At 42.7% G+C, this 23,782-nt stretch overlaps 1 protein-coding gene across 4 annotated transcripts in view; it reads right to left on the bottom strand.

Moving 5' to 3' along the window:
* Positions 1–23,782, bottom strand: part of TMEM164 (transmembrane protein 164) — a 93,195-nt gene that overhangs the window by 22,677 nt on the left and 46,736 nt on the right. For 2 of the 4 annotated variants that reach the window (XM_024217402.3, XM_024217404.3), the window contains exons 2-3: positions 17,183–17,232; positions 9,371–9,437 (exon numbers count right to left, since the gene is read on the bottom strand). In XM_024217402.3, coding sequence (XP_024073170.2) covers positions 9,371–9,437; positions 17,183–17,232 — 117 coding nt within the window. Of the gene's footprint in view, positions 1–9,370; positions 9,438–10,638; positions 10,714–17,182; positions 17,233–23,782 lie in introns of those variants that run through there. The other 2 variants (XM_024217406.2, XM_024217405.2) reach the window with 2 other exon arrangements.

Genomic DNA, 23,782 nt, shown 5'->3' with positions numbered 1-23,782 from the left:
AGTAAAAAGAAGTTTTTTCTAGGATGGTCTTTTTCCTCTGAAAAAAAAGTTATATTTAAGAAGGGAGAGATTACCTTAAATTTGAGGGCACAGTTATCTAATACCCAGCCCGAACTGGAATAGCCATCCTTAGTTCAGTCACCCAAAAGCCAATTCTCTACAATACAAACTAAGCTGGCCAATTCTCACGCAACAGATCAGTGGCAAAAACTACAGTAGAACACATCTCTAGATTCCCAGTCTCCTGCTCTTATGTATCATGCTGCATACATTATGTCCATAGCTATAACACAAGAACTAGGGGTCAAGAAATGAAATTAATAGGCAGCAGGTTTAAAACAAACAAAAGGAAGTATTTTTTCACACAACACACAGTCAACCTGTGGAATTCCTTGCCAGAGGATGTTGTGAAGGCCAAGACTATAACAGGGTTCAAAAAAGAACTAGATGAGTTCATGGAGAATAGGTCCATCAATGACTATTAGCCAGGATGGGCAGGGATGGTGTCCCTAACCTCTGTTTTCCAGAAGCTGGGAATGGGCGACAGGGAATGGATCATGTGATGATTACCTGTTGTCCATTCCCTCTGGGGCACCTGGCATTGGTCACTGTCGAAGACAGGATACTGGGCTAGATGGACCTTTGGTCTGATCCAGCAAGGCCATTCTTATGTTCTTATATGTTCCCAAATTATTTACATTTCCTTTCCCACCTCCAGTGCAATACTGCCAATTCTTAAAATAGAAAATTCACCAGCTGAGCCATTCAAGCAGTAGCCTGAATACATAAAACATTATGGGATATTGTCATCTTGAATCCTGCCATCCGCTGCTAACTCCTTGGCACACACTCACCAGTCTGTAGAATAATATTTATCTTTCACCCCACATGTTTTACCGATTGCTGTTGTCAGTACCCTGGAGTGCACACAGCACTGTACACCTGTCATTTTCTGCTGCAACCCATTTGCTTCATCTCTGTATTTATCAATGGTTTGTTGATGCGTGCCTGGCTGGGCAGGCTGCTGAAATTGCTGATAAATTAGCAGGCTGCTCAAAAGAGGACTTTAGCTCAGCATTAAACATCTGTTGCCTATGAGATGTCTGATACATTTCACAACTGTATATCATTAATTATTTATATTGTCATAGTGCCTAGGAGCCCCACTCATGGACCAGAACTCCAGTGTACTGGGTGCTATACAAACAGAACATACAATCTAAGCGTAAGACTAGATACAGACAGACACACAGGGAGTACAAGGAAACAAATATTAGTCAACATGATAAACAGTGTTCTCAGCACACCCATGGCCTAACTCAAGTTTTTCCTATAGGCATCGTGGCAAAGGAGAGTATTAAGGAGAACAAGGAAGTGGCTTTGCAGATATTTAGGTGGAGTTCCTCACAAGTGCGAAGGGCAGCATGGGAGAAAGCACTGCTTGTTTGAAAATTTAACAAATGGCCAATGGAAGCTGGCACCAGAGACTGATTAGAGGCGAAAGTCAACATTTCAACAGTGAACAAGAGATATAGGTAGGGTGGGAATAGGCTGTTAGGGCCCTTAAAAGTGAGGACAAGTAGTTTATGTTTGATGCGACAGAGGAGGAGGAGCAGAGGGAGTCAAAGAGGTGCCATGGTCAAAGCTACTGGCTAGCAAAATGATATTTTCAGCTACATTCTCTGAAAGGACATGAGTGAGGTAAGACTGCATTTGTCAAGGCCAGAGAGAAGGACATTACGGAAATTCAAACATGATGAGAGCCTGGATGAGAGATTTAACTGTGTGGATGGATAGGAAAGGCCTTGCCTTAGAGATGTTATGCAGAAAGAATCTGTAAGATTTAAACATAGCCTGGATGTGAGGACTAAGGGGTCCATGTCAAAGATGATGCCCGTGTTATGGGCCTGAGAAACAGGCAGGATGAGGTGTTGTCCAGAGTGATCAAGAAAGGAGATGGAGGAAAGGACTTGAGTAGTAAGATTAAGGGTTCCGTTTTAGCCATGTTAAACTTGAGCTGACGGCTAGACATCTGTGAAGAGATGTCAGAGAAACAGGCAAATATTTTAGCTTGGATAGACAGAGACAAGTCTGGAGCAGAGAGTTAAAGCTGTGAGTAATCAGCACAGAGCAGAACAGTAGTTGAATTTGTGTTTGTGATGAGACTACCTAGAGATAACCTGTAGAGGATGTGGACCAAGGAGAAAGCCCCATGGAACCCACACAAAGATGGACAAGTGATGAGGAGGATCCTCTAGTGCAGGAGTGGGCAAACTTTTTGGCCCGAGGGCCACATCTGGGTATGGAAATTGTATGGCGGGCCATGAATGCTCACAAAATTGGGAGTTGGAGTGTAGGAGGGGGTGAGGGCTCCAGCTGGGGGTGGGGATGAGGGGTTATGGGTGCAGAAGGGGGCTCTGGGCTGGGACCGAGGGGTTCGAGGGAAGGAGGGGGATCAGGGCTGGGGCAGGGGGTTGGGGCACGGGAGGAGGTCGGGGTGCATGCTCCGGGCAGCGCTTACCTCAAGCAGCTCCCAGAAGCAGCAGCATGTCCCCCATCCAGCTCCTACGCGGAGGTGCAGACAGGCAGCTCTGCGCACTGCCCCACCCGCAGGCACCGCCCCTGCAGCTCCCATTGGCCGCAGTTCCCGGCCAATGGGAGCTGCGGGGGCAGCACTTGGGGCGGGGCAGCATGCGGAGCCCCCTGGCTGCCCCTACGTGTAGGAGTTGGAGGGGGGACATGCCACTGCTTCCAGGAGCCGCGCAGAGTGGGGCAAGCTCCCGACCCTGCTCCCTGGCTGGAGCAGGGCAAACCCCTGACCCCGCTCCCCAGCGGGAGCTCCAGGGACAGATTAAAATGTCTGGAGGGCCGGATACAGCCCCCAGGCCGTAGTTTGCCCACCCCTGCTCTAATGTGATTAGAGTGGTAGGAGGAGAACCAGCAGAGGAGAGACACGGAAACCAAGGGAGGACAAGATTTCAAGTAGAAGAACAAATTTGTAGTGGAGGGAGGAAGTCCACCTGGTCATGGGATGACCACAGACGCGCCATATAGTACATATGTCTAAGCAACACCTGTACCAAACTCCATTCCTGACAGTCAAATTCTTTCAAGAAAGGGTCACATAGGAGACAAAAAGGGACAAAGTCTTCGTGTGAATTCTAATTTATTGCAATTCTATTAAACTTGAAGGGAACTACTTGAGTACCTTTAGGTCAATGATCCAAATTCTCTGCTAGTGTAAATGAGTGAAACACCATTTAAGTTTACTATGCTGCCTCCCTTTAGACCAGCAGAGAATTTGGCCCACAGCAGCAGTGCCACAAAACAGCACCCATATAGTCCTATGCCAGAGAAGGATAGAAAATAGAGACCAGCGCTACACCGTGCAAGGTGTTAAACCATAAATGTGTCTTAGGCTTACTTCAAAGGTACATGATAGAGGACAAAAGGTCTTGGGATCCTCCAAACAGAATTAGTCGCAGAATTTCACGTGAAGTTGAAAGCATTTGAATATTCCCTGGAGAATCTCTGGTGCCCCCAAACAAGTAATATGTATCCCCACTATCCACCAATACACTGAAAGGGAGATGAACCTTAGATTAGAAGAGTCTGGTACCAAGTATCTAATCTTGCACGTTTTTCAATTAGAAGGTGTCTGTGTCTAAATTTGTAGCAGCTGTTCAACACTGGGGCACTTTTAAAAAAAACTTCTTGTAGGAACAACACATTTTATATTAACTTGCTCTTTGTGTTAAATTGAATTCCTGCAATGATTTTCTCTCATGATTCCATGTTACAATGCAACTGCACAGAACTAAGAACAGACAAGCAAGGATGCAGATTTAACTCCATTTGGACAGCTCAGCTACAACATACATTGTATCAAACTGGATTCTGACATGAGTATGTGAGTATGACTTAGTAACACCTGCTAACACCCCTCCAACTTGGAACCATTGTCTTTTTAAGTGGAGAATTGTGAGTAGGCAGATTTTTTTTACTTCAGAATGGGACAGTCACATTTTAAAGCCTCTCTACCCACATTACTGACACACCACCAAAACCAGAGAATTTCATTTTTACTTTTCACTATGATGATACTTTACTCATGTAGGATGAGACTGGTCAATTTCACTCCCTGGTTCTCACCCACTAGTAGGTTCATGACACTGCACTGGTAACTTATAAACAAGGGATGAAATCTTGGCCCCAGTGAACTCAGTTGCACCAAATAAACTGAGTGTAAATTCTACTTGAAATCATAGGTTGTATTTAGGTCTAAATTATGGATAGCAGTCTAGTCCAGCCTTCACACATTTTAAGCACATATTTATAGATTTAAACGTACATTTGATTATTTTCTCTTTAGCAGCAGATGTATTTCTTACTTATCAAACATTATAATTGCCAGCTGCATGCAGAACTGCTCCACTGTAGGAATTGGTATAGGTAGTTATCCTGATTAGAAAGGAAGACACAAATCCTGAAGAAACTCAGTGTATTCAGCCTGTAATGAGCACAAACACCCAGAGCTAAAAGACATGCTTATACTGAAAGTGGAGTCCATAAGCAGCAATTAATGCCTCACAAGCTATCATGAACAGTAATTAAATTTTCGTAATCTATGGTGGTGTGTGCTAGCAGCTATTATAATTATCACCATAACACCTATTATTTACACCAGGAGTCATAAGCAAGAGCATTTTAAAAAACAGCTGTTTAACAGGAGTGAAACATTTCACAACTCTAACAGGCTGCTCAGAATACATTTGAGACATCATGGAATGGAGGGGAGCAGATAAAGATGGCAGAGCATGGACACGTTTACAGAGGATCTTTATTACAGAACTAAAGACTCAAAACATAAAAGATTTTAACGCTGAGGACACCGATGAAACCACCACCACCACTAACTGGTGTGAAATGATTCTGCTGCTGCTACACACTCCTCTCCCCACACATATGGGAGCCCCTGAGCAAAGCCCAGGTCTTAGCTCTCCCTCCTGCACTATCTTCTGTTACTAGAAGCTAGATCCCTGGTACCTTTGAAATAAAAGAATCAAGTAGAGAAGGGGTAGGGGATGAATAGGAGAGGGAACGTGTAACTAACAACTCAAGCAAATACCCACACTATGCATTCAACTTAATCAGTTTTCTGAGGACTTATTAAATAACTATGTCACAGCCAGCTGCAAAATTTCAAATCACACAAAATTTTGACAGAACATAGAAATGAAAAATTTTGCCAGTATTTCCCTCCCCAGTTCTCCCAATTAGCTCCCATTTAAATGATCATCATCACTCAACCTTTTGCTGCTCTACACCTTGAAAATAATTCAGCGTTATGAACTTCTTGTTCTATTTCAAAAAGTAGACACAAACAATTTAGAAGGAGCAGGACCCTTTCTGCAGGACAACACAAAAACATTTATCAGATGGCGATAAGAGTTTTGCTCAGTAGCACAGAAAAAAATACACAGAATACAGTAAAAAGTTACTACCACAGTAGTTTACAGGCTAATGCCCAGAAGCAATGACTATTTGTCAAATTTTCAGTTGCTCATGCATTGCTTGGCCTGTGCGCCATGGTCTATATTCTGGAATTACTGGGTCTCAAAGGGGATCTGCTGCACACTGACTACACCAGGATTTAAATGTGCAGATCTTCTTACTCAGGTAAAACTCTTATTTTAAATGCTTAAGTGAGATTTAAGTGGTGTTTAGGCAATTTTCTAGCACTCTACATAGGGATGCATTTCAAACCGAGTGCGCCAATCCCAGCATTTAAATTGAAAATTATTCTTTTAGCAGCATCATATTATGCAGCGTCTTTAAACAATCCTGCTCAAAAAAAATATATTTAACATTATTCATTTCAAGACAGAAACCTTAACTTCAGAAACACTTTACACTGTCCTAGATGCTCATGTTAACTATGATCTCTGAATCGGTAAGATAAGCACACTTCTAAATTTAAGCACATGAGTAATCCCATTACATTTATTTGGCAAACCCCAATTGCCAGCTTCAAACAGAACAGCTCCACTGTAGAAATTAATGCGCATAGTTATATGCAAAGCAATTCAGCATTAGTGTTCCTCAGCTGCTTGCTTCTCTTATACTCATGCCTCATTTTTTCCTACACTTGACAGTGACTCAATCTGATTTTGCATCACCCAATCCTGTGATTTTCAGCCTTTTCAGGTTGGTGACCACTTAGTCAAAGTCAAAAAGTTTCATAACCCCTTAGATTTACTATAAAAATAAGAATAATAAATGAATCGGTGATAATGATAAATATGTGTGTGCACGTTTCAAGGGGTAGACAGAATATTTTGCCTGGAAGGATAAGAGCGTGCAAGGACAAGGAACAAGATTTTCTTTGCTTTAGGTTGTAACAACATTTTCAACGGCTCACAACCCATCAGTTGAGAAACACGGAGATAATCTATTTATTCCATTCAGAAAGTAAGTTCAGTGGCTCATCTTTCCAAAGAACTGTCAAAGTTCCTCTCACTCAAAATCATTCTATTTGCCCTCCATTGTACCTTCTTCACATCTGGGGGTAGTTGGTCTTTGGGGTTTTATATCAATTATGACAGAGCCTCATACTAAATTAAAGAGAGGGACTCTCAGCATTAAAAGAAAAAAAAAAACAACACTGATTTTTCATCTTTAACCTTACATGTTTCTACCTTAAGTACCACAAGAAACTATTTTTCATGTTTATTTATAAAGTGTAATCCTGCAGGTGAATGCTGTTAATACACTTGTTCTGGAAACGGTATGGTCTCTCAAGAAAATGTTTTGGATTTTTAGAAAAAACGCTTACATGCCAAGGTTGATGGACCTTCTCATGTTCTAGATACCAAAGTGATCAACCAAAACCATGTAGGAGGATTAATAAAATTCAATACAAATGAGACTAATTTGATTTTATGCAGATCAATGCTAGTAAGACGGTCAGGATTTGCAAATGGACAACCAGTAACTGGCTTTCTGATGATACTTACCACCTCAACTTCACTCAGCTGAAGCACACGGTAATCTTGCTAATGAAGAATATCATTAACCCCTTCATAGATTAGCCAGCTGGTGAGTTACAGGAATATTGCATTAAGCAGATAAATTTAAGAGCTTCCCCCCGCCACCCGATAAATGATACCTACTATAAGTGCAACTATAACAAAATTTCTGTAACCAAGTACCATATTTTCCATCAACATGGAACATCAGTCATTAAACAGAATGAAATGTACCTATACTCCATATTCTCAGTGCCCTTGAAGGATGTTTCAGTGAACAAGCACAGTATGTACATACTATATGCACAGGAAAATAGATGTCTCTTAAATCTACTGGCATTTTTAATGTGGCTCAGAGTCAGCGGGTCAGTCTGTCTTACCATTGACCCTCAATACCATTTCCAAACAGTTCAGAGTTGGAAAATTATTATTTTTCCAAACCCCAATAAATTAAGCTATCACTTCCTTCTGAGCAGCTAAGTTTGTACCAGATTTGAAAGCTATGGATCAAGACACAGGATGCATACAACTGCTATGCTGAATTTATGCATATAAATACTCTGTTACATGCCCATTCTATGCATTTACAAGTGTAATAGGCCTAGCTGGCCACATGTTCATGCACATCATAGATTAGGCATGCCCAAATGTGTGTCCATGCCTCAAGCTGAAAATATAGCCATTTATGTCTAGCCCTCACAGCATCTTGAAAGCCCTTTCTGGGCCTTCTTCACTGTGAAGTATCTTTTGAAAGCTATGAACCCTTCCCTTGGTTGAAAGACCAGGATGGAACTGATTGCCTGAATAAACAGTTTGCTTTCATCTGGCTGACATTGCAAATGCCATCACGTTAACTCCCTGTGATGTTAGTGTTTGATACGAACCCACACAAGCAAGTAATTTCAGAGAGAAGAGATTCCAGGTGGGCACTCTGGACCGGATTCTGCACGGCCTTGCACCTTGAATGATCACTGATACCTGTGTAGAGTGAGTGTAGAACATTCCTGAATCCGAATAGGTGCCATGGAGATGACAGTAGGGCTCTACTCTACACTAGAAAAAAAAATGTGGGTTAACTCAATTTTGCTAAGTTGAGTTAATAAACATGAGGTAAAAGCCTAGTAAAGACAAGACAGTTTGCATTCTCACATCTGTTAGTATGTTGAGATAAAGAATAAAGGAGAGCCTAGGCCTTAACTTCACCTGCTCATTTGTGTGCAAAGTACAGACTATCCTGCCTTCACTAGGATTTTATGTCAAGTTAAGAATACACATTTTTTTCTAGTAAAGACAAGACAACCTAAGTGTAAGGGAGTGTAGTATCAGGCCTCAAATCTTTAACTCGTCATGTTGTATCCTCCCCGTCCACGTCACAGTTCAGGGAGACATTACCTGTCTCAATTTGCTGCAAAGCAGCACATAAAAGGGTGGACTGTGTTTCAGTTCAGATTTGTTTTTCCCTTCAATGTGAATTCCTCTCTTTGGGTGTATGTATGTAGAACAATGCTAGTGCAACAAGTTTTTGTAGTTTGAGGCATACTCTATAACTGCATATAGAACCTGCTATCCCTGTTAGAACAATACAATGCAGCTCTCTTGCACAAATTCAATTAAAAACAAACATTTAAAAACAAAAATGTGTAGTGATTTAGATGGCCAGCTGTTTGTGGCAGCAATCAGGAAAGAATCCCTACTTACAACAGGCAGCTTTGCCACAAGGTTCCAAGTGCAGTCAGACGTTAGCCACTGCTGAAGACAGGACATCCAACTTGATAGACCCACCATCTGAGTGAATATGGCAAGTTCTGTGTTCCAATTTTTTGAAAAACAAACCACTTAAACATGCTATTTTTGTGTTTCAGCAAGATCTCTCAGGAACAGGACCAATTTCCATCCATTCTGTGTGAGACTCTCTCAGGCCAGCACTTTTTCAACATCTCAGATAAACTTGGCAAAATACAGAGCTATGAATACAACTATAGCACACAGAAATTCATTATGCAAATGGTGTGCACACAACTGGCTTTGCAGGGAGGAAATCCTTGTAGAAACAAAGCTATGGGATTAAAGGAGCTTTCTGTGATCATCAATTTACAAGCAGTGAGGAACTATAAAAGGTCAAACTTTCCATTGCATTTGGGAGGTTGGGTGCTGTGCCATATCTGCATAGTTTGGTAACTGCTTTGAAGAGATGCTCAAGAAATCTCTGTATTGCTTTGAGCATGTTGCAAAAGTCAAACCTCTTTCCAGGGAAACAGCATTTTAGAAAAAAGGACATAAAAGTGAACTCCAGGACTACAGAATAAAAAGTCAGAGGAGAAAACAAGGCATGGTTTACTCACCAGGCGTGTATTAACCACAGGAAACAGCAATGCCAAGAGGGCCCCATTTAACATATGCATCTGTAACCTTAGAAGAAAGAGGGGCAATGTTATTTTCACGGCCTGGAAATTAAGTATCAAAAGTGTACTTTCAAAATATTTTATGTACTGTAGAAGGATTTTCCATAAAGTAGCAAAAGCTTTGCACAAGCTCTGTTGGCTTGAATTTCCATAAAGCCATTAGGAGTCCTTGTGGCACCCTAGAGACTAACAAATTTATTGTTAAAGCCTAAGCTTTCGTGGGTTAAAACCCACTGTTAACTGTCATAAACCGGATAAAACCTTCTTAATAAATAAACGTTTAAATAATTTCCTATAGTAAGAATGCTTTCTATAATGAGCTTTGGATTCCTAAGTGGTTTGGACTGCTGGTCTGTAATATGGTCATGCCTGGGGCTGCTGGAGGGTTTTTATTTGGGGGCTTAAAATAGGTATTTCACTTAACGCCTTTATTCCTACTCAACAATAAAAATGCATGATGTCAAATTAAGACTTCAGAAATTTAAGCAGCAGCACTGTTTTTATGAGTGGTATCTAAGTTTAAAATATAAGAAAGATTCATGCATTCTGCATTCAAGCCAACAAGGCAAATCTTGAGAACTGGACATATAGGGAAAACACTATTGCAATTAACATGCTGTATTTCCTATAACTGCAGGTGATCTCACCTTAAACTATCATCTCATCTCACATAATAAGTGGAATCAGTCCTGTTTAAGTCTGCATTACAGAAGAGATACAGTGCATATAAAGCTCCATATGGTGAGTAGAGCTGGCCAAAGAATCTGTTCAGAGTAACACTAGTTACAATGATTCCATTCCCCCCTCCCCAAAATAATTATTCACAGGAGTAATCTCTGCTGTTCCACTCTACAAAAGGTTGAATGGTATTTGTGAAATACATTTTCCCCATCATTTGGGGAACATTTTATTTGCAAGTTATTTTCCCCTGTTCTCCAATCCCAAGACAAAAAAACCAAGGAGCTACACCAGCAGTTCAATTGTTTGTGCATCCTGAACCCTGCAGGATGTGAGCTGCAAGGGGAGCCAAGCCTAACAACTCATCCCTACCTGCTAATCATGATATTAACATGCTGAAATGGGCAAGCCAGTGGCAAAAAGGCTAACACAGCCAATACATTCCTATGAATCCAAGCATGCATTGCTGTAAGATCGCATTTTGATAGAGAAATGAGCATATCCTTGAGCTCAGTATGCATTTCACTCACAAAAGGAGTACATGGTTCTGTTCTCTCAAAAATCTCAGTTCATCCAGGCTTAGTCCTCAATAGTCCTCTTGTATATCCAACTAAAACTCAAGAGAATACGAATGCTGACTGAAAGCACAGTGTGCTCTCCTCGGTCATGCAGGATCCCAGCTTAATCCAAAATTTAAAAAGAGGCAATCTGACATTCCTATGCATGGAAACAAAAGTTAAATATCAAGGGATGACTGTCCTGCAGAAATATAAAGTTAAAACCAGACACCAATAAATCTTTGGAAAGTTACTTTTATGTTTGCTTACAAATTCACTACATCTTTAGACCGTTTTAATTACAACTGAATTCAAGCCCACCTGGACAAACCACCTCTAGAATGAATGCAGAGTCTGTGTTTATTTTCTCCTCACCCAAAATGTCTTCAAAGAAAACGATGGGAACCACAGGTCTGAAGTGGAGCAGAGCACTGTAGCTGCCCAGGCTGGATACCAGGATTCTTGGGCAATGGTGCACTTGGTGAGAAGGAACAGGAGGCAGGAGAAATGGGACTAGCAACCCTGCAACTTGGCTAATAAAGAGAAATGGGAAGGATAGAAGGTCCACCAGTGCCTGTTGCAGGAAACTGCAGAAGTGATCACCAAGTAAGAGAAGCCCACCTAATCCAGGCAAAGGGTCCTTGTTCAACTACAAGAGAGATCCTGTCAATGAACCAAGGGGGAAAATTCCTCCCTGATTCCACATTTAGAGATTAGTTCACCCCTGTGCATGAGCCCACCCCCATCCCTGGTCTTCAGAGTCTGAGCTGCAAGGTCTACACTGCTGTTTTTAGTGCCATAGCATGAGTCCTGCAAGCCTGACTCTGTAGTCCCAGGCTCAGACTCACTGCCACGGGTTTTAAAATGCAGTGCAGACATACATGCTATGTCTAAACTTTAATTTTTAGTTGTGTTTTAACACTTGTTAATTAACATGACTAAATTATAGAGTAGACACTACACAAACTTTGTGCCAGGGTATGTGTCTGTTCCTTGTCACCTTTAACCACTGGCTTCTAGCATCTACTCTAAAATTTACAGTTATCTTATTTAGCATGTATTAAAACACAACAAAAATGAGACATGACAATCCCTGTCCGGCAAATACAGAAGAAAGTTTAAGCACTTTAAAACACAGTGTTCGTTATGAGCTACGCAGGGAAAGACGAACTAGTAGTTAGGGTGTTAGCCTGGGATTCATGAATCCTGGGTTCAATTCCCTGCTCTGTCCACGGATTTTCTGGGCAAGTCACTTAGTCTCTCTGTGCCTCATGTCCCCTCTGTAAATTGGATAAATAGAAGTTCCTCACAGGATTGTTGTGAGGATAAATGCATTAAAGACTGTCCGATATTATGGTAATAAGGGGTCATTTAAGTACCTATGATAGCAAGCCAGCCACTAATAGGGTAGAAAGAGCCTAAATTTCAGTCCTTTTAACCTACAAGGAGTAATTGGTACAATATCTGGAACACCTGTTTGTATCATTCTAGATACTTGCGGAGGGGATTTCAAGCTCTAACACTTGTATATTAAAACACACTGCCCCAGAAAAGACACTGACTGCTTCAAAAAATTGAAAACATGCTTTAGAGCAGGGGTTCTCAAACTGGGGGTCGGGACCCCTGAGGGGGTAGCGAGGTTATTACATGGGGTGTCGCGCGCTGCCAGCCTCCACCCCAAACTCCACTTTGCCTCCAGCATTTATAACGGTGTTAAATATATTTAAAAGTGTTTTTCATTTATAAGGGGGGAGGGGTCGGACTCAGAGGCTTGGTATGTGAAAGGGGTCACCAGTACAAAAGTTTGAGAACCACTGCTTTAGAGTAAGACAGACAAGACACAAGATGGAGTAAGTCTGATGCTATAACCAGCACATGAAACAGAATCCAATTTCTGTGGTTTGCTCCTCGGTTGATGTTTTAATCATAAGCTTTATCTGTTAGCGTTCTTTCCTAAGCCACTACTTGCCTGACCCATTTCTTGCCATTCTCCCTCTGAGCAGGGCCGGCTCCAGGCACCAGCCCAGCAAGCAGGTGCTTGGGGCGGCCAACGGAGAGGGGTGGCATGTCCGGCTCTTCGGCGGCAAGTCCCTCACTCCCTCCGGGAGCGAAGGACCAGCCGCCGAATTGCCGCCGAAAACTGAAGCAGCGGCGGTAGAGCAGATCGCGGCGCTTTTTTTTTTCCTTTTTTTCTTTTGGCTACTTGGGGCGGCAAAAATCCTGGAGCCAGCCCTGTTTCTGAGCAAACAGTTAAGTTACTAAATAGAAAGATATATTGACCTCAAATTTATGAGAAAGTTCTTTGAATGCACAGGGCATTGGAATGGGACTCAGGAGACCTGGTTATACTCTTGAGGCATCACTGGCAGAGCCAGGTCACTTCACCGCCATCTCCCCTCATGCCCTGTCTATTTAGATAGTAAGGTTTTGGGGACAGTGGCTGTCCTTTACTGTATTTACACTATGTGTCTACCACAGTGTGGGCCCAGTTATGGTTAGCAACTCTAAGTGCTACTGTAACATACATAATTAAATTTCAGGAACAGGACAAACATTCACACCAACAAGCTTATCTCGACCTGTGAGCAAGAAGGGGCAGAGAAGCTAAGCCTGCAAGCCTCATTGCTGAAACTGCTAATGCTAAAATCTCATTACAAGAAGAATCCCCGAGTCTCAAATAAGGACATCCATACAAGCCAGAGCTGACAAGGTGGTGAATGACCAAAAGGTAGGATCATTTTTGAGCTCACATCTGTGGCTTAAAACAGTAGGAACGTATGTATCATTAGAAACCAAAACAAAATTTCAGCCATCTGGAAGCCAGTATTATATTTTTACTCTAAGGTGGGCTGCCACACACAGGCTGGAGTTTCTGCTCATTATCACGTTGGCTAAAAGCATCTAAGAGTTCTCAGCCAATTGTTTTATATAGCTACTGCGGAGATTGAGGCTGTAGTCAATTAATGCACTAATGAGCCACCTGGAAATGCAATAACATCTTGTTCTTACATTTCAAAATACTTGAACTGGACTAAGAAAACGTAAGACTTCATTTCACACAGGCCACCACAGCCATCAGAAAGTGAGGTTTTACAGTCCCTACCCAAACTGAGCTGGAGCAGAAACAATGACCATGGGGTACAAGGATTTGTATCCCCTTACAAATCTCAAGTCACATAGTCCCCTGGACAAACTCATTTAATCCTATCTGGGCTATTTGGTCTGTCCCCTTTTAACATATCCAGTCGCTTTATTATAAACATTTTACCTTTTATCTCTACTGGCAATATCCTGCCATCCTTACTCAGGCAGAACTCCTGTTGAAGTCAAGGAGTAAGAACTGCAGGATTTAGGCTTATATAGCAAGGGTTCAAAGACATGCTATTTTATCAATCAAACTAATATGGAAATTTCACCAGGATTCATGCCAACAGTTCTAATAACCTTGACTAAAGAACATGGAAACTGCATTTATCACTATAGGTTCTCTCGAGTGACATACTGTAAGGGATAATCTAATTGCACATATTCTTTCCCTTTGGACTCCATAGAGACAATGTTCAATTAAAATAAAAATGTCTTTGCAAAGCGCTGCATAAATCAGTTACTGTGATTTCAAAAACCACACCATACCAGGCACATCAGGGTGCAGGAACAGCTATTACCAGACCCAGGAAAAAGGGTGGTTTTCATTTTTAAAAAGAAAAAACAGTTCTGATTGAAATTGGGGGAAATCAAAAGTTTTTTTATGAGACTTTGCACTGTATTCAGCAATCCAAGAGCCAAAGCCAGTGTCCCCTTAAGAAAGTCTACATGTTCATATGCCAAAAGGAAAAGAGAAGGTCCATGCACAAGTGTAAGCAGATTCTATTATAATATTAAAAGATAATCCTAAATTCAATAAAGCAGCCTGACATCTGGACATTAGAGCACAGACAGCCCTCCAAAGAGTAGACCACCCACATTCCTCTTTTAAAAATTCCTTCTGCTTGTACTACTTAATTTTCAGAGTCCCCACTTCTTCCAAACTGACACACAACCTGTGAAATGAAAATACTAATCTTTCCTCTCTCTCAGAGGCAGGGTTTTATTGGGGTCAGGACACATCAAGATCGAGACTGCAAGAGGAAACAGAATCTCGGGCATCAGTTACAGAGCTGAATGTTGGCAGAGGACATGTATTTCGCATATCTGAAACAAGAGGCTGTAGCTTTTGCCTAATTTGGTACACCCAAGACCACACAATAGAATCCATACAGTGTTCACTCCCTTCTCCTGAATGCATTTTGTTTTTGAATTCGCTGCAAGTCATCCACATAAGAGATTCCCTTAAAGTCAATATGGCATTTAGAAAGCCTATTCCCTGATATTAAAAGTACAGTGTCCAATGACTCTCACAGTGAGCATTTTTTGTGCAGGCACTTGCACAATAATTAGCTATACTAAAGTACTGGGTGTTGAGAAACAGAAAAGGTTACTACTTGGGACAGAAAAAATCACGTTACTAACTCTTTCCACTATCCCACTATTGTGCTGGAACGTCACATGTAAGGAGGATGACTAAGAACTACCACTTCATTTTGAAAGCTCTGGCTCCACCACCAACTCTCCATGCCACCGTCGGCAAGTCACTTAGCCTCTCTTGTGCCACAGTCTCCCTATCTGTGAAATGAAGAGAACGTGATTTACCCGGCTCTGTAAAGAGCTTTGAGAATATTTGCCAAGCCTGGCTCAGATGAATGCTGGTAGTCCTTTGAGATCCTCCAGTGGAAGGCACTGTACACCACTAATGCTAAGTATTATTGTTATCCAACAGGAATACTTAAAAGCTCCTTATGTATATCAAAGCCATGCTCTACGAGTTTATAGTGTAACCTCACACCAGATTAGACTCAAAATAGGCTTGGTAACAGTTTTACGGACACTGGTAAGAGAAAGTTTTATTTTTCTCTTCATGTAGTAATAGAAAATCAGCACAAATCAGAAAGCCTCTGAAGAGACTATCTATGGCAGTGGCGCTGATTTCCTTTAAAGAATTAAATTATTCCACTGAGTGAAGAAAATAGGCAAAAATAATTCCTCCCATTACTCTCCTCCCCTCCTCCGCCTTCCCCCAATAAAAACAGTTAGTTGGGAGTATGGGCATTACATCACTCTCCACCTGTACTTTGAAAAATACAATGCTAGAGAAAACATGAAGCCAAATTAATCCCACAGTCCTAGCTGAGCTTGGCCCTCCTAATTGCAGTGTAGATGTTCAGGCTCAGACTGCAGTCCAAGCTCTGGGATCCTCCCATCTCGCAGGGTCTTAGAGGCCAGGCTCTAGCCCAAGCATGGATGTCTACACTGTGTAATTAAATAGCCCCACAAGCCTGAGTCAGCTGGCATGGGCCAGTCACAGGTTTTTAATTGCAGTGTAGACACACCCAGAGAATCCCAGCCTTTTCAAATTCCTCTTGCCCTGCAGGGTGAGTTCCAATGAACGGTGAACTCCTCTAATACATAAAAAATTAGAAGCCCCTCCCCCCCCCTGAAAAAAAAGAAGGAATTTTAAAGGGTCAGGACTGCACACCTGGACTTTGAGATCAATACTTATTGGGATTTAAATGTGGTGGTGTTAATCATCGCGAGAATGTCATTGTCTTGCATTTCGGTAACTTACTGCTTCCATCTTAAGTAACAACAACAATACATAGCTCACATATGGTGCTTTTGATCCATAGATCTCAAAGCACTTCACAGGTAATTTACATTATTTTACAGATAGGGAAACTGAGGCACAGTGAACTGCACTGAAGTGACATTCCCACCTTACTCATCAAACCAGAGGCAAAGCTGGGACTAGAACATAGGTCTCACAAAGCCCAGTCCAGAGCTCTACATTCACTGGGTCACACTGAGTTCCTTATTGGAAACTGAGTGCTACTGCAAAAACTGCTTCAGGTACTAGTATCACCTTTCAAGTTAGCACCAGTAAGTCATGTTTTAAAAAGAGAAATAAAGCTTTAAATATTTGTCAATCTGTTTGAGCAACTGGTAAGAATTTTGGTGCAGCTATTTAATGGTTTAACTCTGTCTTTATGGCATTTAGAATGATGTGTTTATCCTATAGAGCCAGCAGAATGACGTAGAGGAATTAATACATTTTAAAAAATGGTAGGGGGAGATAATCAAAGGGCATAAGGCATGTGATGTAGATTACACAAGCCCAGAATCTAATCAGTGCAAGAACACTTGCATCCATCATTGAGTTTGCTGAGCCATTGCCTATTGTTAGAGAGATCAAACACCCTCAAAATACGGAAACAAGTTTAAGCACGGCAACAAGCCCTGATTTAAATCATGTACACTTTCAGACAGTTTTCTACTTTTCATTCCAGCCAGCTCCGGGCTACAGTGCATGACACACACAACCCAGATATATAATTTTAAAACATGGCTGAGGTCATAAAGCATTACAACCTATATCCATTATGCAAATAGATAGGAAAGCAGTAAGAGAGAGAACGGATGTTACCTGAACAGAACCATTGCACCACGACATGGGGGACAGGCGAGGAGAAAAATCTGAAACATTAAACAAAAAAAGCTGGTTATTGGTATGATTTTTTTAAAATTAATTTTCTCAACATTTCTCTCCTTCTCCCACATGTCACATATAACTTCCGACTGGATGGACTGTTCCAGCTACAGCAGGCCTTTGTACCGGGAAAGGGTTTAAAAGCATTAGCAAGCTAAAGATTCCATGCCACCTGCAGCTAGATCTGAGAAGCAAAAGTGGCATCTAAAACTTCATTTCCCCAAGTGCAAAGGGCTCAAGTTTGATGTCCAGTCCATCTCTAATGCTCCCCATTACAAGAGCTCCTCAAATACCGTTGCTGTACAAAAGCAAACTACAACATCATTAATTATTTCTACTGTGATAGCTGCCAGGGCTCCAATCAGCAACAAGGCCCTGTTGTGCTAAGTCAGGGGTTCCCAAACTTGGTTCGTGGCTTGTTCGGGTAAGCCCCTGGCAGGCCGCGAGATGCTTTGTTTACCTGAGCGTCCGAAGGTACAGCCGCTCACAGCTCCCAGTGGCCGCGGTTCTCCATTCCCGGCCAATGGGAACTGCGGGAAGCGGTGGCAAATACTGAAGTTAGTTATCTAAAGCACAAACATGTCTAAAAGTGACCACTGTCTTTCCAAAGCACTGGTATGAACTGCAGCAGTAAATGGATATATATTTCCTGAGACCAAGGATAATGCAATGATAATGGAACAGCGGGCAAGGTGGGTAAAAATTGATGATTTTTAAGAGCAAAAAAAATAAATTGGATTTTTTAGTTTAAATTAACTATAGGTTTATTTTTTTTAAAGAAAATCAAATTAATTTAATTGTAAATTAAATTTTAAATTGACAACCTATGTTAAGGTCTAGCCTTCTTATAATATATTTATATGATTTAACTTAAATAAAAATGTGACATTAAGTAGAACGTATTTTCTGCCAAGTTTTAAAGAAAGTCAAATTACTCAACTGGTGGAAGTTGTAGTAAGATGAGGCCCTGAAACATAAACCCTTGGTATCAGAGGCCTGAACCAAAGGAATGGTCAAGACTTTAACATAAAGCAAAGTTAAGCTGTGAGCCAGAGGCAGGCCCTGCTCCCAAAAGTTGGCAAGAAGGCGGCTGCTAATTGGATGTATACACATATCTAAAGGGTATCAAGCACTAATAGGATAAACATGGACCAGGATGGCACCAGAACTGTCCGGTACAAACACATTCCACAGAAATAATGAGGAACAGGCTAACCCATCCTAAAAGACAGGGTCAGAAGGATAATATGATGGATAGACTTGTTTGTTCGAACCAAGATGTAGTAGGAGAGAGGCAGCACCCCAACACTCAGAGGGGTTGTACCTCGATATGTCAGGAGTGATGTGTAACTTGTTTGTACCCATGTATAAGAATGCATCCCTGAGTGGATGTCTTTGTCTGGCCTAGGGGGCAGTGGAGAATCCTGCCACTGGCTGAGCTGGTCCATTGTCAGGGAGCACACATGTACTAGCAGAACTGTAGACATCTGATCCAGGGAGCTAGAGACTGTGTTTCATTTGGCAATAAACCTGGCCGGGTGCCTTTGTACCTTATCGGAATCTGTGGTCATTGGGCGGTTTGCTCGAGATCTGCTGTGCCAGCTATCTGCACAGAGCTGGGACAGCACACAGGGAGAACACACACAGCTTATCAACATTGAACAGAGCAGAGCACCATACCAGTGACATCTGACAACAGAAGTCACTGACAAGTCACCTAGGACCTGAGTCTCTTAACCAGCTTTTGACAGAAGTAGCCTATTCTGCAGGTGTAGTAACAATATTTTCATCTCGGTTTATTCTGTCAATTAATTCAGTTCAGTCAATTAATAAAACAATTGGGAATTGAAAAAAGCAGGAAAGCTTGTTTTCTCTGTTCCAATCTATGAATAAAAACTAGGTGTGAGAGGATGACATCTACTAGTTCTAAAGTCATCATCCCCTGGTGCTGGAATTCAAATCCAGTTGATCAAATATTTTGCATCAGCAAATCTTAACCAGGATACAAAGTGATTATACCGCTAGTGGAAAGAAGAATCACATTTTATCGCCTATTGCCTTCTGGTGCAACACACACAATCACCAAACTAGCCAAGAAAGATCTAAATATAATTTGGACTGAAAAACAATTCAGCTTCATTACCTTGCCGTCATGAATAGAGAGCATCAGTGGAAAATATCTTATATTTGGTTAAAAGGAGGATCCAATGAATTATTCTGTTGCCAGGCCAGTACTCCAAATATCAAATTACTCTATGCAAGAACTCTTTCTCCAAAGTGAAATATCAGGTATATTCAGCAAACATACCTCTCTCCAGTACTGCAGGACATGCCTGGTATATGCACCTGGCAGATGTTCAATTTAATTACTACCAGATCATGTCCAAGCTACAGCAACAGTGGGAAGGTTAAATAACACAATATTGTGAACTGTGGCATTAGAGTCTGAAAGTGAACCTTTAACCAGACAGCTATTGGTACAGTGAATATTTGGATTCCAATGCAGGTTTTTAACAGGGTAACATACATTGGATTATTCACTCAGCCAAGTTATTTGCTTCATTCATTTGATCAAGTGAAATAGTCTCAGTTACTGTTTGAAGCATTAAAAATCTCATCCTAGTCAGCAGACAGAATGTTTGTGGTTTCAAAGTACAAAAAAGGTATCAATTAAATTTAACTGAAAGGGCCTCAAGACATTTACTTACCAAGAGACCTCAAAACCAAATCAGAATTTCTTGCATTCAAAAAGCAAATCATTTCACTCCATTAGTTTAATGAGCAAGTTAATCCAACGGCTGCATAGTAACAGTCCAATAACTGATGCTTTGTGTGCAGAGACAAAAAAAGGAGCATACTTCTTAGATATATTCCCGCATATCAGTTGCATAGCATATAGCCGCTGTAGGACACTCTCTCTCACACACACACACCCCCATCAAGGGTTAGGCAGATTCTGCTTTGAATTAAGCTTTTCAAAATGGGTTTAGTGGCTGCATTAACCTATTGTCTGTACTGCAAAGATACTCATGTTGCACAAGGGAAATATTAAAATACTAAACTAGCTCCGTGGCCTTTTATCGTATTTTACCCCAGCAATCTTGACGTTATACCAAGTGACACAGACAGAAGAGAGTTCTAGAGCAGAGCAGTCAGACACATTTTAAAACTATCCCAAGACACTAAAAAAACCCAAAACCTTAAAGAGCTAGCGCTCGGGGTGGGGGAGGGGCAGTGCGCAGAGCTGCCGTGCCTCCGCCTAGGAGCAGCTAGGACGTGTCACTGCTTCTGGGGAGCCACGCAGAGTCACGTAGGGAGCCTGCCAGCCCCGCACCAACCGGGCTATAAACCAGACTTTCAATGAAGATCAGAAATGCCGGTTTATAGAGCTTTCTGGATGGTAAAGTGCCGGATAACACAGCTTTTACTGTAGTAGCTAAAAGCCATGCTGTTGCACAAGTGTGGTAACTTGGTCAATCATTCTGAACAGGTGTAATTCATAAAGTCAGAATAGCTGAGAACTTAAAAACTGGACAGTAACACACCTCGAATGTGATGACTGAACCTGGGGGTGATAATCTAAACAAAAAGAGCTCTCAACCATGCTTGCTGTTATTTCCATTACATCACACCAACAGAAACACCAACCCAGGAACCAATCCCTGTAGCAAACCTCGTTGCCTACTCTGTCCCCATATCTACTCTGGCGACAACATCAGAGGACCCAACCACATCAGCCACACCATCAAGGGCTCATTCACCTGCACATCCACTAATGTTATATATGCCATCATGTGCCAGCAATGCCCCTCTGCCATTTACATTGGCCAAACCGGACAGTCCCTCCGCAAAAGAATAAATGGACACAAATCGGACATCAGGAATGGTAACATACATAAGCCAGTAAGTGAACACTTCAATCTCCCTGGTCATTCTATTACAGATTTAAAAGTTACTATCATTGAACAAAAAAACTTCAGAAACAGACTTCAAAGAGAAACAGCAGAACTAAAATTCATTTGCAAATTCAACACCATTAATCTGGGCTTGAATAGGGACTGGGAGTGGCTGGCTCATTACAGAAGCAGCTTTTCCTCTCCTGGAATTGACACCTCCTCATCTATTATTGGGAGTGGACTACATCCACCCTGATTGAATAGGCCCTGTCAACACTGGTTCTCCACTTGCGAAGTAACTCCCTGCGTGTCAGGCCTGGTCTACACTAGGAGGTTGTCGAATTTAGCAGCGTTAAATCGAATTAACCCTGCACCCGTCCACACAACAAAGCTATTTAGTTCGACATAGAGGTCTCTTTAAAACGATTTCTGTACTCCTCCCCGACGAGGGGAGTAGCGCTAAATTCGACATGGCCATGTCGAATTAGGGTAGGTGTGGATGGAATTCGACGCTAATAGCTCCAGGAGCTATCCCACAGTGCACCACTCTGTTGATGCTCTGGACAGCAGTCCGAGCTCGGATGCTCTGACCAGCCACACAGGAAAAGCCCCGGGAAAATTTGAATTCCTTTTCCTGTCTGGGCAGTTTGAATCTCATTTCCTGTTTGGACATCGTGGCGAGCTCAGCAGCACTGGCAACGATGCAGAGCTCTCCAGCACAGGTGACCATGCAATCTCAGAATAGAAAGAGGGCCCCAGCATGGACTGATCAGGAAGTCTTGGATCTGATCACTGTGTGGGGCGATGAGTCCGTGCTTTCGGAGCTGCGCTCCAAGAAACGGAATGCGAAGATCTACGAGAAGATCTCAAAAGCCATGACGGAGAGAGGATACAGCCGGGATGCAACGCAGTGCTGCGTGAAAATCAAGGAGCTGAGACAAGGGTACCAGAAGACCAAAGAGGCAAACGGACGCTCCGGATCCCAGCCCCAGACATGCCGTTTCTACGAGGCACTGCATTCAATTCTAGGTGCGGCCGCCACCACTACCCCACCACTGACTGTGGACTCTGAGGATGGGATATTGTCGACGGCCGCTTCCTCGGAGATGTTAGCGGACAGAGAAGATGAGGAAGGAGATGAGGAGGACGAGGCAGTTGACAGCGCTTACAACGCTGATTTCCCCGACAGCCAGGATCTCTTCATCACCCTCACGGAGATCCCCTACCAACCCTCCCCAGGCGTTAACCCGGACCCTGAATCAGGGGAAGGATCAGTCGGTAAGTGTTTTAAACATGTAAACATTTATTTTGAACAGAACAGGAATATTAACAATGGGTTTTTCATGATTAGTTTGCCCTAGGCACTTAACGTTTTAGTCCTTGGCAGTGCAACTACTGCAAAAGAATCTAACAATGTCCGGTTTATCATGATTAGTTTGCCCTAGGTGCTCTACTTTTTAGTCCTTGCCAGTGCAGCTACTGGAAAATAAGGTCAATATGTCCGGGGATAGAGTTGAAATCCTCATGGGACATCTCCACGAAGCTCTCCTGGAGGTAATTGGAAAGCCTTTGCATGAGGTTCCTGGGGAGAGAGGCCTTATTGCGTCCTCCGTGGTAGGAAACTTTTCCGTGCCAGGCTATCACCAAGTACTCTGGGATCATTGCCTCACAGAGCATGGCGGCATACGGCCCTAGTTTTTGCTGGCTTTCACGCAGCATGCAGTCTTTCTCTGTGTCAGAAATCCTCATCAGAATGATGTCGCTCATGGTGACCTGCTTTGAATTAGGGGACTGTTAGTATTGGGACTGCTTGCCTGTTCCTTTACATAACTGTAACCGGCGGTTTACAGCCACGCGGTGGAGGCGGGAGAGGGGCAGCATACAGGGATCTTTCCCGGGGACAGCCGCGAGGGGGTGGGACAGGGGCAGAGTTCATGCTTGCCGGATTGCCGGCAACAGGAACTGGCCAACGCTAGGAGCATTGCTTTGAACGTGAAAGGAGGGCACTGCTGTTTTAAGCAGCCAAAAGTCTACGGCTTACCATGTCAGCCTGCTACCCGAATTCCGCTGTCCTGCCCCGCTTGTCTGATCTCCACTGCAAGACCCCAGGCACTGAATGTGAAGGCCGAAAATTCGACCTTGTCCTGAGTGCGCATGTGATAGGTGCTGTGCATGGTCTTGTTCACAGAGAAAGACTCTGTTCATTGTTCACAAAAATGTATCTTTGTGAGGAATTCACTCCCTTTTTCCCATCCCACAGCTGCGACTGTCTCCCGACCTACCCCGGCATCCCCCTCCCAGAGGCTGGCGCAGATTAGGCGGAGAAAGAAAAGGACACGGGACAACATGTTCTCAGAACTTATGGGCTGCTCCCGAGCCGAGGCGGCACAGCAGACCCAGTGGAGGGAGAACATGTCTCAATACCAGCGAGCACACAGCGAACGGGAGGACAGGTGGCGGCAGGAAGACCAGCAGGCGACTCAAACGCTGCTTGGACTAATGAGGGAGCAAACGGACACGCTCCGGCGCCTTGTGGATGTTCTGCAGGAGCGGAGCCAGAGCCCCGCTGCAGTCTCTCTCTAACCGCCCTCCCCCGCCACAAAGTCCCATACCCCCCTCACCCAAAGTCCCAAGAAGGAGG

This window comes from Terrapene carolina, unplaced genomic scaffold (genome assembly GCF_002925995.2).
Source record: "Terrapene carolina triunguis isolate 2854851 unplaced genomic scaffold, T_m_triunguis-2.0 Scaffold131, whole genome shotgun sequence".
NCBI lineage: Eukaryota > Metazoa > Chordata > Testudines > Emydidae > Terrapene > Terrapene triunguis.
The sequence above is the reverse complement of the archived record's forward strand: the minus strand, read 5'-3'. Positions and strand labels throughout refer to the sequence as shown.